Source organism: Schistocerca serialis, chromosome 3 (assembly GCF_023864345.2).
Source record: "Schistocerca serialis cubense isolate TAMUIC-IGC-003099 chromosome 3, iqSchSeri2.2, whole genome shotgun sequence".
In the NCBI taxonomy this organism is placed as follows: domain Eukaryota; kingdom Metazoa; phylum Arthropoda; class Insecta; order Orthoptera; family Acrididae; genus Schistocerca; species Schistocerca serialis.
In genome coordinates, this window is record NC_064640.1 from 739,506,330 (window position 1) to 739,521,318 (window position 14,989).

Genomic DNA, 14,989 nt, shown 5'->3' on the forward strand with positions numbered 1-14,989 from the left:
TAGGAATGTGGATCAGCCAGGGGTCATACTGAGGGAGTCTGTGCAATTAGGCTGAACAACGTGTCCGAATGGCATAGTGGTTTATGCAACTGCCTAGTTAGCAAAAGATCCTGACTTCGAATCCTGCACCACCACACATTGTAGCTTGGTGCTGCAGATTCTGCATAAAGTCTTAAAGCAGTTGCCATCATGAGTCCCTCCCACTCCCTTTCCTTTCTCGTCCTCCCCCCCCCCCCCCACCACCTACAATTTACATAAAACTTCAAAAGTAATGAATTTACGATAAAAATAGTATGATGAGCCATTTGTTCTGCCAATACAACCATCAGCCAAAACAAAGCAAGTAAAGACTTGCTTCAGTGACTTAGTTTTAGAAAGAAAAATGAAGAGTTTGTGCAGTCCAAAATTATATCCCGTGCTTCCTTCGTGAATTGTGACTAATTTTCTTGAGCCTGAACTAGGCATTCAGAAACAAACAGTACAAGATTCTGAGAACTATTTGGAAATGTATGAGAAACAATGACCCCATTTCCATGAAGAGATGCACCTATTGCCAGAATCAATGACAACCAAGGGTGATGCATCACATAGCAAGGGCCTAACAATAGGTGAGATTTCATAGTTCGAACACTTGCTAACAAGCTGTGGACCGAAACTTCCTGGCAGATTAAAACTGTGTGCCCGACCGAGACTCGAACTCCAGACCTTTGCCTTTCGCGGGCAAGTGCTCTACCAACTGAGCCACCGAAGCACGACTCACGCCCAGTACTCACAGCTTTACTTCTGCCAGTACCTCGTCTCCTACCTTCCAAACTTTACAGAAGCTCTCCTGCGAACCTTGCAGAACTTTGACATCTGTCCACTATGTGCCCCTTATGGAAACAGTGTCGACTTTTGGCATTTGTCACTATAATCAGGGCAGTTCTGAAATGGGTGTAAAGTGAAACAATCAGAAAAATTAGGCAATGATCAATAGCTTTGACTCTGGAAACTTTGCCTCTGAAATACAAGAGATAAAGTATAGTGTGATTGGCAGAGGGCCACAGGATGAGACCTGTTTAGAAGGAAACATCTGTGGCATTTTGTTGGTCCTCATCGAGGCCATCATAGACATTTAAAAACAATCAGAAAACGTTTTCTGGGCAAATTTTGAAATTTTAAAAGATTTAGCCACTCATAAAACATCTGCTTGTATTGTATCTAACTGAGGCAACCCTTATGAGCATACATCTCTATCATGGGTTGAGATGAGTTACAGTATCTGCAATTAAACTTCCTGCTTGTGCTAGGCTACAAATGCATGTACAGTTACACTTCGTACTCAGTCTTTCAAGATCTGTGAGTCTGAGTTACGGTGTTGCAAAAAAAATCTATTTGAGCTGTGCAAAATACATGTTGGTAAAAAAAGTTATTGGACCCAATTTATATCACAAAACTCATTTAAGTACACATTATCAAAAAAACTGAAACACAGGATACATCATGCATAGCTCAGAAGAGCTGCTGATCCTATGCATTTTCCAGGACCGAAAATGAAAGCAATCAGAATCAACAAAATATGAACTACAATGATGGGAATTACTGACAAAGCTGAAATGAATCATTTGACCAAAATGATGTCACAGTCCTCCAAAGCAGACCTTGATAATGGTAGGCTGAAGTCATTATACTCAGTTACCCAGCCAGCCCACTTGCTATGAACAAATAACATGGTTAGTCCAAAGAATATCCTGATATCACTGTTATAGTGCAGAATCGTCATCTGTATATCAGCTGGTCATGGAGAAGAACACATTAGCTATCAAACAGAAGTGACTGCTTGGTCTTAAATCTGCTGGCTGATAGTCCCTCCTGACCTATTAGCTGAAAATGCTGTGCTGCTCAGTGCTTCCAGATACCCTGCTGCCATAAGTGTCATGCGGCATGTTGACAGTAAGGTCATTCATCAGTACATCTGGCAGGATTACAAGACTTTAATTATTAATGTCCTTTGTGGATGAAGTCCTGGAATTTTGTGGACAGGCCTTGTACATCTAGTATCCCCATCAGTCCTGTTCAATATAGGTACTATAGAGTGGAAAGATATACTAGGATGGGCCACATGAGGGGCCAAAACAAGCGCAAATGCTTCTTGAATTTGTATTTTGGTGGATTTGTGTTTATTGTCCACTGTGATGAATACGCCTCCTTCATTCAAGAGTATGACAGCTCAAATCTGCATCCAGCCATCCAGATTTAGATGTCACATTATTTCTGTAAATTGCTCAAGACAGATGTCAGGTTGGTTCCTTTGAAAGGACAACACTGATGTCCTTAGCCATCCTTTAACCCCTCAGAACTTGTGTTACATCTTTAATGACCTGATTCATCCACACACTGAATTAATAATCACAATGCAAGTTAATTTGTTTCATAATTTATCCGTTTGGAGCTAAATTTCACTACGAGACCAAAACAGAACAAGATAATTTGACCAGAATAATCAGGTATCCAAAGTCTAATCCTCCAGTGTTGTAATCCAGAATGTATCTAAGTTAACAGGCAAAAGCATGTTTCACGATTTGTTCAGGTAAAGTTACTAGAATATCCAAAGAGGTACTCCACAGCTAATATGAGACCTATATTCTTGTCATTCTGTTGTAGTTGGGGCAGCACTTGACATGATGTGAGTACCTAGTAATGAAGGCCACAGTGACTTGTGTGTGATTCCTCACCTGGGGTACTGTTTATGTAAACAATCGTATTATGTCAATAACAGTGTGTGAGTTAGAACCAGATACAGTGTTAGGACAGGATATAAGATTCCTCCCTCATGTTTACCCACTACAATCACAACTGTCCCACCTGGTATTGGTGGTGGCACAATGTTAAGGGGTAAGTGGTACAGGTAGCTGAGCCAAAGATGCCAGCTGTAGGGATGAACACAATACAGAATCTGAAGATGATTCTTTTGTGACACTTCCATCGATGTTGTCCCCTGTGTCCTGCTACCATGCCCTGGGAACAGCCAGCCATGCTGGGAAGCTTTCTGAAGTACTAGACCAGCAGTGCTGCCAGAGGCACCATCTCCTTGGTTTCCTTGATGTCCTCTGTAAATGGGTAGAAGTTAAGAAGGTCTGTGGATGTTGGTGCCCCAGGATAAAGATCATACTGTGGCCCAATCCAGCGGCTAGGGCGAATTGCAGAGGCAAAGTTGAGCATTTCATTGGAAGTTTGCCCAACTGGCTTTTACCTCAGAGAGCAGTAACTTTACTTGGGATCCAGCCTAACATCCAGCTGTAGGCGTGATCCCACAATGGGGAGTCCACAAAGTAGTGTGAGTGAGTTGACTGAGGTAACTGTTGCACTATGTGACATAAGAGATCTGACAAAGTGGAGTATCTTGGTCACAAACATCGAGTGAATTGGAGTGGTTTGATATGAAGAGAGGAATCCCACCATGGTATTGTATTTGTTGTTATCTACAAACATATTTTTCTTAAGTTATTGTTTGAAGCCACATACAGAAACTTCTGCTTTGCCACCTGAGGCGAGTGGGAATGGGGCTGTGAATATGTGGTCACTGTTAGTAGAATGGCACAAAGAAGATAATTCAGCAGACGTAGATTGTGGGATATTGCTTGATACCTAGAACTGACAGACACCTTAACCCTTTGAACGGAACATCGGTCTGAGATACCGCCATAGTTGACATTAACAATGCTAACGGCGCTGCATTGTTCGTGAGGGTGGGGAGAAGCCCAGTAATCTTCAGTCGGGTCCCGAACCGCAGCTGGCCAACAACGTATTGTCGGCGCATGCATTGTTTTCAAGTAAGTAGAATTTTTGTTACGTATTGTCGGTCTGTGAGACCGTGTTCCGAAAAAATGCATTCCCCTCCCGGTCTGACAGACCGGGTGTTCCTAAAAGTGTCAAATTTTTGCCGGTCTCCCAGACCGGTGTTCCTAAAAGTATCACGCATTTGTCGGTCTGTATGACCGATGTTCCACTCTTTGAACTCTTCTGTTTTCTGTGTAGCAACATTTCATCTATTTGATTGAAATTTTTGCCACCACACGATGCTTAATACTTTTGTGTTCATAGAAGAACGAGAAAAAAGTGTAACAACTCGTATTTAACGTTTTAATTTTTCCTCTTTCCGTTTTTCACACACATTCTCCAATTTACCGCGCAAACTTATTACAGCGATAGAATTATCCCCATTAAATTTCGTTAAAACTCATTTTTCCCTTTTTCCTTGCAGGTTTACAATGGAAGGTCCGAAATATGTTTCAAATCGGTCGAAAAGAATTGTAGCCCTTGCACGCTCTCAAAATTACCTTGAAGAATCAGACTCGGAAGTGGATTCAGATGAATCATGCATTCCAGATGAGGACCTTACTATCCAAGATCCTCGCAATGAAACAGATAATGACGATGACTCTCCCAATGATGATGATCGCGATGATGAAACTATTCGAGAAATATTTGAAGTCGAAAATACCGCAGTTCGCGAAGAAACTGGAGAGCAACCACAGTCTGACATAACTTCTGGTGGAAGCAGACTAATCACTCCACAGAAGCCTGCTGATGTTGCTAGCTCATCTACGCGTTCTGATGACACTCTAGATGAGAGTCGTCTTCCAGTTTCTTACTACGGAAGAAACAAGTGTTTCACATGGTCATCAACTCCTGTTCGCTCTAAGACGCGAACAGCAGCATCCAATATAATAAAGGTACGGCTATCAAAGATACAAGGGCCTGCTCTTACCGTGGGGAAAAACCCACTCCCAGGTGAAGTGTGGCGCCTTTTGTTTACTGACGACATGATTGAGACGATTGTAAAGCATACTAATGAAAAGTTGGCCAAAATTCGTTCTGTTATTGAACTAAAAGAAAGTGTAGCTTACAGAGACACTACTGTGCAGGAAGTGAACGCTGTGATTGGAGTCACAGTTCTTTGCAGCATATTCAAATCTGCGAGGGAGCCTATGACCTCGCTGTTTTCCACTTCGGTCTTGGGGAGGCCAATTTTTCGATCAATAATAACAGAAAAGCGATTAGGAATATTGCTTAGGGCATTTAGATTCGATGACTCGAGCACGAGGGAACAGAGGGAAAAATATGACCCAGCTGCTGCCATTACAGACATATTTAATAAGTTTATTTGGAACTGCCAACAAATTTATAGCCCTGGAGCGCATTTGACAGTTGATGAAACTTTGGTGCCTTTCAGAGGGAGGGTTAAATTTCGTATATATATGCCGAATAAACCGGCTAAATATGGCATTAAGGTCATGGGTCTGGCAGATGCACACAATGCATATATTTACAATGCCTACATCTACTCCGGCAAAGGCTGTGATGGAGCCACACTTTCTACAGCAGAAAAGAAAAAGAGCATTCCCACGCAGTCTGTAATCCGCCTATCTAAAGGGCTGTATGGCACAAACAGAAATATTAGTTGCGACAATTGGTTTTGTTCTGTGGAACTTGCCCAGGAGCTACTAGCTCACAATTTGACATTAGTTGGGACACTAAAAAGAAACAGACCCCAGATACCAGCAGAATTTCAAGCAAGAAGCGATCGTGAAATTGGGTCCAGCCTTTATGGCTTTACGAAAGAAATGACTCTGCTTTCTTATGTCCCAAAAAGGAATAAGGCAGTCCTACTTCTTTCGTCAATGCATCATTCCAATTACACTGACGTTTCAAATGATAAACCTGAAATCATATCTTTTTATAACGCCACAAAAAGTGGAATAGACACGCTAGATATGAAGTGCAGTGTTTATTCTACTAATCGCAAAACAAGAAGGTGGCCGTTGGCTATTTTTTACCACATGGTGGCCATGGCTGGATCAAACGCAAGTATACTTTATGGACTTTTTGGAGAGAAGAAAACCGTATCACGTTTTGATTTCCTGAAAAGAGTTTCTCTATATTTGGTCTACGATTTCGTAAAATCCCGACTGGCAATCTCCAATCTGCCTCAAGAGCTACAAAGTATTATTTCATCTTTAGAAGAAGAGGCAGCAAAAGAAAAGCAAATCGTTAGCCAACGGAATAAATTTGTTGTTCGAGTTGATGAGTGTCCGACGGACACACTTGGTAAAAGAAAAACCTGTCGATTTTGTCCATATCAAAAAAAGAGGAAAACTGCCTACAAGTGTATTTCTTGCGAAGAACCAACGTGCTTGGAGTGTTCACGAAAAGTGTGCAAGACTTGTGCAATTAAAAATAAAAGTTAAATTTTTTCTTTGCATTACATTTTAGTATTCATTTTCTTTGTGTTGTAACTATAATAATGTAAAAAAAAAGTATTTCTAAAGGAGTAATGTGTAAACAACAAAACACTGCAAATTAAAGTTTTTCCTAGTAATAAACTTGAATTTACTGGTATTTTAACAAATATTATGGTTCAAAAACCTATTATTATGTTTAATTACACCTTAAAGAGAGAGAGAAGCAACGTAGAAGTGCGGAAAAGTCATAAAAATAGAGAAAAATACACTTTAAATGTCCTAGCGGTCTAGCAGACCGATGTTCCATCTTACCGCCGAGTAAAAGATGTTCCGGTTAGAGGGTTAAAATAATAAGTTTGAGATCTGGGTTAATATAGTGATTGGAATAGAAGACATTCTGGCATAGAAGTAGTTGAAGAATACATTTGTACCACATACTCAAATTTACATAGCGCATGAATGATGATAAGTCACATTTTGCTGAGAAAAGCTACAGTGAATTCCATGGAACTTGTAGCATGGAGCAGGCTACGCTGCAGAGATGTGGAGTCACCTGATAGTTGTAGCAAGTTGCATATGTGGTGGCATTACACTTAACACCTCATTTGATTCCCAATCAATAGTTATGGTGCCCATTGCTGTTATGTGGCTGGTGTCATACTAGTCACCATGGAGATTCTGCAGGATGAGAAGGCAGAAACACTGAGGCATAACAACCCTGCATTCTTCATTTTCCAGGAGGCTTAGAGTGACTCTGGTGATGACCTGTAATTGATGCTAGAGGAAGAGATTTGTGCATAGTTCCAATGCTGGTGTGAGAGGTAGGTTTGCAGCTCAGCCATTGATGGTAATGTGCTGTATCTGTAGAAGTAGGCAGTTATTGCCAATTACAAACTCAGATCTATGTAGTGTGGATTTGGAGTAATAATTTACTTTTCCTAAGAAGCCTTAAAGTTCCTTCTGGTTTGTTGGCAGTGGTAAGTAATGACTGCTTCAAGATGAGCTGCATCAGTCCTGTACCTCTACTGTTAAGGATGTGCCATAGATATTGCACTTGAGTATGGAAGAATCCACATTTATCAAAGATAGGCTTTATACAATTCTGCTGGAGTTTTGTAAAGAACGGGTACAGATTGTGAAGGTGTTCAGCTTCTGTATGATGTATGACATATCTGACACTCAAGTAATAGCCATATATATATATATATATATATATATATATATATATATATATATATATATATATATATATATATATATATATATACTCTGCAGGCCTCTGTGAAGTGTATGAGAGTGGGTACAGAGAACAGTATCATGTTAAGATTTCTTCTGGTTCCAATTGAGTATGGAGAATGGGAAAAATGGCTGCTCATATGCATTTTTGTGCGCTGTAATTAGTATTATTTTGTTTTTACAGCCCATGTATAAGTGATACATAAGGGAAGGTGAATTTCTCTAAATTCTCCACTTAATATATCTTCTTAAACACTTGTTTGTAAACTTTTGTTAATGCCTTCTGTATATCTTCAAGTGTCGGTCAAATAAGGTTATCCAACATTTGGATGAAGCTCTCCCATGAGTCAAACAAACCTGTGACAAGTCACACTGCCGTCTTTGTATACACTGCAAATCAACTGTTCATTCTATTTGGTGGGGGCCCATATACTTGAGCAATATTCTAAGATTCGATTGACAAGTGACATATAAGCATTCTCCTTTGTAGACTGATTGGATTTTCCCAGTATTCTACCACCTATGTCACACACAGCAGACCATATGTGAGCATTTACTTATTTAGCACCCATATTATCACATTAATGATATTGGACTTTTAAAAAAACCAAAACAGTCTAAAATACTATATATTTTTATCATGTACAAAATCTTAACATTCTCAGCAACACATCTTTACAGCAGAAACATTATTCTGCTTAATCAGATTATAAAATTATATACATACATACAGATAAAATTGATTTTACTAAAACTATTAAAAATGACAACTTTACTGAAATAGGCATAGTAACTTATGGCACTATAGTTATGTGCAGAATTAGATACATACATTGACGAAAGCAGTTCAGTTTTATCTAAGAATACCCTGATAATTATGAATTTTTGTTTAGACAGATTACGAGCAGACCTGCAGATTTGAGCCAAATTATAGGTATTCATTAATGGTGCAGCAGCTGTTGTTTATTAGTACATTTTTTATATCTTTTTTAAAAGTATTAATGTCTGGTATTGTTTGATGTTATCAGGCAAAACACTGTAAAGAATGTTTGCTTTGTAAACAACACTGTCTTGATATATTGATTTTCTGTGTACATCCCTGTGATAATCACCCCCGTTCGTTGTTTGATAATTGTGAGTCTCACTGTTAAAAGCAGAAACTTGATGGTTTTTAATGAAGTAGATTATTTCAAATATAAATATAGATTCCTTAAAGGTACTTCTACATGATTGTCTGTAAGCAACATCACTTATTAATCTTACAGCTTTCTTTCAAGGTTTAAAAGACTGCTTTGTGACAGAGGTACTTCCCTAGAATACTACACCATACCACAGTAGACTATGGATGTATGCATAATAAGCACTGTTTCAGTATTACACCAAACTTTAAGCATGCTTAATATGTAACAATGCTTGTTAATTTTTTGTTAATCATTCTACATGTTTTCCCATCTTAGATGCTCACCCACATGTAATACTAAAAATTCTATGTAATTCTTTTCCTGAATTTCGCTATTCGATAATGTCAATTTTACATTAGGTCCTATTTTTATATGGTTGAAGATCATCCATACAGTTTTATTGTTACTGACAACTAGACAATTATCTTTAAACGATTTTTCAGACGTTTCTGCTATTTTTTCAATCTTTTGCTGCATCTCATAATCATTCTTCCCTTTTATAAAGAAGCTGGTATCACCAGCAAATAATATAGTATCAGCTGTTGAAAATTGTTACAAGAATAACAATGGTCTCATTACCAAGCTCTGGGGCGCCCCATAATTAACTCTTTTATATTCAGAATGACATACATTATGATCTTGAGAAAATTTCACTCTTTGCTTTCTATTAGTTAAATACTTAAACCACTGATTGGAAATATCGTGGACACCATAATTATATAGTTATGACAGTAGTAGATTATGATTTATAAGATCAAACACTTTGGAAACGTCGAAAATCAACCCACAGACCAGTTTCTTCTCCTCTATAGCTTTCTAAACAAGTTTTAGGAAATTGAAGAGAGCTGTTTCTGTAGATTTCCCTTTTCTGAACCATTCTGTTCCTTTACCAGAATTTTATATTTGTTTAGGAAGTCTAGCAACCTGTCATACATTATTGTTTCAATTATTTTCGAAAATGTGGATTATAGTGATGGTGGTCTGCAATTTTTAATGTCAAACTTGTCACCACTTTTATAAACTGTTATTACTGTTGTCTACTGAAGTTTACTTGGAAACACACCAATTTCAAAGGAGTTATTGATTATTTACACAAGTTGAGAGACAGCATTATTGGCACTATGTTTAATAATTTCGTCACTGATACAAACAAATGTGCAGGTCATTTTACTCTTTACTTTACTGATAGCCCTTTGTACTACTTCGAGTATTACGGGATATAGGAACATTGTCTTTTTATTTATTGGAGTTATTACCTTTGTCTTTGGATTATATATACTTGTGGTGATGGTTTTCCTATCATTACCTATTAGAATTGGTTGATCAAGAACTTCATTTATTTGCTTTATGTTGATTTTAATACTTGTATTTTCATATTTCCCTGTATGTTTATTCATAACTTTCCACACAGATTTCATTTTGATGTTTCCTTTGCTGATATAGGAATCATTGTGCTTCTTTCTTTGCAGCAACTATAGCTTTCCTGTGCTTTTTTTCTATAATACTTTACATAAGGTTTTAAGATACTATTTTGCTTTGCATGCTATATAGCGTTCTATGACTTTCTGATGACTCTTTAATGTCACTTGTTAACCATGAATTTGAGTTATTGTTTAGTTTTGTTTTCTCAGAAAAATTGAAATATCATAACAGTATTTATAATTTGACATGAGCTTGATGAATTTTATGTCTACAGAAGTATTGGTTTAGATGTTCCATTTTACATTTTTTAACATAAGATTAAAGACCCTAATGCTGTTGTCATTAATTACTCTTCTCTCAATATATCTCTTTCCTCATAAGATTCATTTACAGTCAATTTAATTACTTGATGGTTAGAGAAGCCTATATCCAATACCTGAGATTTAAAACTACATTTTGATTTATCAATGACTATTTGATCAGTAGTACTTCCACTTCTGCTGTCATATCTGGTGATATCTTCTACACATATGTCCATATTGTATGTTTTTAGTAGATTGACCAGTTTCTGCCCTTTTTTTAGAGTTGTGCTTAAAATTAACATTGAAGTCCCGAAGCATAAATATGTATTTTGACTGACTACTGAGACAGTTCAGAAGCTTTTCCACACTTTCAGAGAACAATTCAGAATTGCCTATATTGATATGCAATTATAATTTTTCTTTCTGTTAATTCACATAAACAATACTCAAAATCCTTTTCAATACAGCATATATTTTTAAACCTGATTTCCTTTGATACTCATATACATGCTAGGTATTAATGTGTTGAATGACAAAACATTTTCCTGTATTTGCATGCCAGACAAATCTAAGGTATTGTGGGAGTGACAAGTCGATAGTCGACAAGACACTGAGAGATTCTCTCTATGAGCGGGGTTCTTTGGAGGACACGATGAGTGTTCGTTTTCCTGCGTTAACGTATGTATCAAGTGTGTTTGTGCGGTACAATAAAGGTGGTCGTTCACACTATAAATTCCACACAAGTGTTTTCCTTTATGTAGTGAAATTACCCCTACATAAGTGGTGACCCCGTAACTAAGCAGTGTGACAGTAGGCAAGTTTCTTGAGATATTTTCCGCGGCGTCTCGTATCGACTTGTCGTCTGCACAGAACCTCTTCCGCGACATCGACGGCGTCATCCAAAACATCAAAAATGAGCTCAACACGATGCAGCAAAACCCTCAGTTCACAATGCCACGGACGCCTACATCTCAAACCGACTTCGCCCACGACGTTACGTTTCCAACCGCGCCGCGTGTGCCGGCGGGTCCAGCGCCGCCGCCACAGGACATTGCCTCACACAACCAGCGCGCAGGACACGCCGATATCAGACCCAAAGTGCTCCCGTTTTCATCACCCGCGTCAGTACCGCTCCCACGAGTTTCGCACTTTCCGTTCGCCAGTGATCGTGGGCCACCCGCGTCGCGGTTACAAATTCGACCCCCACCTTTCGTTCCCGAGCGTCCGGACATTTGATTCACTATTATGGAGAACATTTTCGTGCAGCAACAAATAGTCAACGATTTTGAACAGTTCACGCTAGTGATATGCAACCTGGACCAACGTGCGTCGTCAGTGGTATCGGATATAATTATGCAACCCCCACCACAAGCCTACGCCACTCTCAAGACGGCTTTAATTTCGCGTTGTACAAAACCTGTGGATCAGCGGATATCACAGCTCCAGTACCACAAGAAACGCGGTGACAGGTCGCCTTCAGACTTTTACCGGCATTTACGTGCTATGGTGGACCCTTCCGTGTTCTCAGACATATTACTTTTGCACATATGGCAACAGCAGTTACCTCCGCAGGTGGGCTTAACCTTAATTGCTTACGAGGGCCGGCCATTAAGCGAGTTGCTGCAAGTAGCCGATAGAGCGCACTCCCTGTTCGACTCGCGCGCCACAGTGGCTGCCGCCGCAACCACCTCGGCCAACGACACCAGCCGAGCACGGCCAGAGCCAGTCGACGCGGCGCCTCCAGCTTGTGCTGCAACGACCGCATGACGAGCGCCGGACGCGACCGAAGATTTCCGATCTCTCCGCGCTGCCATCGATCAGCTGACCGCCCAGCTGCAGTGGCTAGAGCCACGTGACGTTGCGGCGGCTGACACACACACGCCTCGTCGCCAGCGGAGGCGACTGCCACGTCACGCAAACAACGGCACCGGTTATTGCTGGTTCCACCAGCGCTTCGGCGCGCAAGCTACGAAGTGTAAGACGCCGTGCTCGCACCCAAACGCATCCCACAGCCTGCTTTAGGCGCAGCCGACCGTGACAACAAGCAACTGCGCCTAATCTCACAGACGCATGGAAGGGGAACACCCCCATTTCAGCACGAGCCTACGTTATGTGGATCGACTTCTCCCACAGCTGTAAGGTATGCTGCTTCACAAAGACTTTTCGTTCCTGATCGCTCTACAATATGGATGTTCTTGGTCGACAGCAGCTCAGATGTCAGCACTCTGCCTGTAAATTTCTTCCCTTCAGACAAACACACTGAAGAGACCACTTTGAAAGCAGTCAACGACTCAGTCATCCACACATATGGACAGAAAACACTGCCAGTGCACATTGGGCTACCAGAAGAATGCTACTGGACCTTCGTTATGGCCAATATCAACCAACCTATACTAGGTGCTGATTTCCTGGCAAAACATGCATTGTCCATGGATTTACACAAGTCACAACTCGTCCATTCTGTCAATGGATTTGTTATTCCAGGACGTCCGACTTCTCATGTATGCCAAAGGGTAGATAACCTCAGTGCATCCACCTGGGAGGACACCATAGCAACGAAGGAAGCTGACCGGCACATGGCTCAAACGACATCAAAACAGTTAACGACACAACAACAGGCTCCTGCTGTTTCAACCACAAAGGCGACACCCAAACCACAACAGGGAACAAGAAAGAGCAGGGCAAAGCATGAGACGGTGCACCACATCCGTACAACTCCGGGCCCACCAGTCTCCTCACGTGTTCACAGGCTTGCACCTGATCGCTTGTGAGAAACCAAGGCCATTTTCAACGAGATGCTACAGGAAGGAACTATACAGCCATCCAACAGTCCGTGGTCCTCTCCTCTGCATCTCGCCCATAAAAAGAGTGGGTCATGGCGCCCATGTGGTGATTAGCGAGCTTTGAACGCCCGAACTGTTCCAGACAGATACCCTGTGCCACATATACAGGATTTCACCCATTCACTGGCCGGGGCATCCATATTCAGTGTTTTGGATTGCCGTAAGGCTTATAATCAGACCCCAATGGCAGAGCAGGACATACCAAAGACTGCAGTGACAACCCCATTCGGGCTGTTTGAATTTTTGGTGATGCCATTTGGGCTGAAAAATGCGGCCCACACATGGCAACGGTTCCTAGACAGCGTACTAAGAGGACTACCATATTGTTTCGCCTATTTAGACGATATTCTGGTGTTTTCGGAGAATGTTTCTGACCATCAGAAACACGTAAGCGAGGTGCAAAGCAGGCTTAGTGCTCATGGAATTACACTTAACAAGGACAAGTGCGTGTTTGGGGAACCCGTTGTAACCTTCCTGGGTTATAAAGTGTCAGCTCAGGGCATTTTCCCACTGCCAGAGAAGCTGGAGTTGTTGCCTACCCTACCACGGCCTCAAACCTACCACGATCTCCGACGGTTCCTAGGGATGATAAATTTCTATCGTCGCCACCTCCCCGGAACAGCAGCAATCCAGACGCCAATGAACAATGCCTTGGCCGGACACAACAAAATTGGCAAGCGCCCACTCCCATGGACACCTGAGATGGACTCGGCTTTCAAGGCACTGCAAAACAGCCTTCACAACGCAGTGGGGCTTGCGCACCCTGCACGAGAAGCTCAGCTAGCCATAGTAGTGGACGCAAGCCAAGTCGCAATCGGGGCAGCACTGCACCAGAGAGTGAAGGGTCATTGGTAGCCACTAAGTTTCTTCTCACAAAAACTACAGATGAGTCAAACTCGTTGGAGTGCATATGACAGGGAACTCCTCGCAATGTATGAAAGCGTCAGGCACTTCCGCCCCTTAGTTGAGGGCAGGCAATTGACCATATACACCGACCACAAACCTCTCGTGGCAGCTTTCTACAAAGTCAGCGATTCATGTTCCCCCCGCCAGGCCCGCCATATAGAGTTTATATGCCAGTTTTCGACAGACGTGCGTCACATCCATGGTGCTGAAAACATTGTGGCAGACTATTTCTCACGTATTAATGGGAAAAGTCCAATGTTAGATTATTCCGAATTGGCAAGGGCTCAGGCTTCAGATACGCAGCTGCAATCCTTGTTGGTGGACCCATCCACTGGCCTACGTTTACAACTTGTGGACGTCCCCTGCAGCCCATGTAAGGTGTGGTGAGACACCTCCATGGTTAGACCACGCCCATACATCACTCCCCAGTTCCGACAAAAGGTATTCGACAGCATTTACAACCTGGCACACGCGGGAACCAATGCCTCAGTGAAATTAGTGACGGACCGTTTTGTGTGGCCTTCAATCAAGAAAGATACACGGGAGTCGGCCCGCAGCTGCTATCAGTGTCAACGTAGGAAAGTGGGACGCCATGTTCACGCTCCAGTACGAAAATTCCCAAACCCAACGGCACATTTTGGGCATGTACACATTGACTTGGTTGGACCCATCCCCCCTTCAGAAGGTTACAGGTACTTGTTTACGGCAGTGGATCGTTGCACGCGGTGGGCAGAGGCTACACCAATCAGGGACATCTCTGCAGAGACTACTGCATGCGCATTCTTGGAAACTTGGATGGCTCGTTTTGGGTGCCCATTTTTCGTTACCACCGACCAAGGACGCCAGTTCGAGTCAACACTGTTCCAACAACTGTC

General features: G+C 41.5%; 1 protein-coding gene across 1 annotated transcript; it reads left to right on the top strand.

The window, feature by feature from the left end:
- The first annotated feature begins 3,866 nt into the window (after positions 1-3,866).
- LOC126471183 (piggyBac transposable element-derived protein 4-like) lies at positions 3,867-6,515 on the top strand. The gene is made up of 3 exons (XM_050099288.1): positions 3,867-3,967; positions 4,244-6,225; positions 6,349-6,515. Exons 1-3 carry the CDS (start codon positions 3,867-3,869, stop codon positions 6,513-6,515), a joined length of 2,250 nt encoding a protein of 749 aa, XP_049955245.1.
- The last annotated feature ends 8,474 nt before the right edge of the window (positions 6,516-14,989 follow it).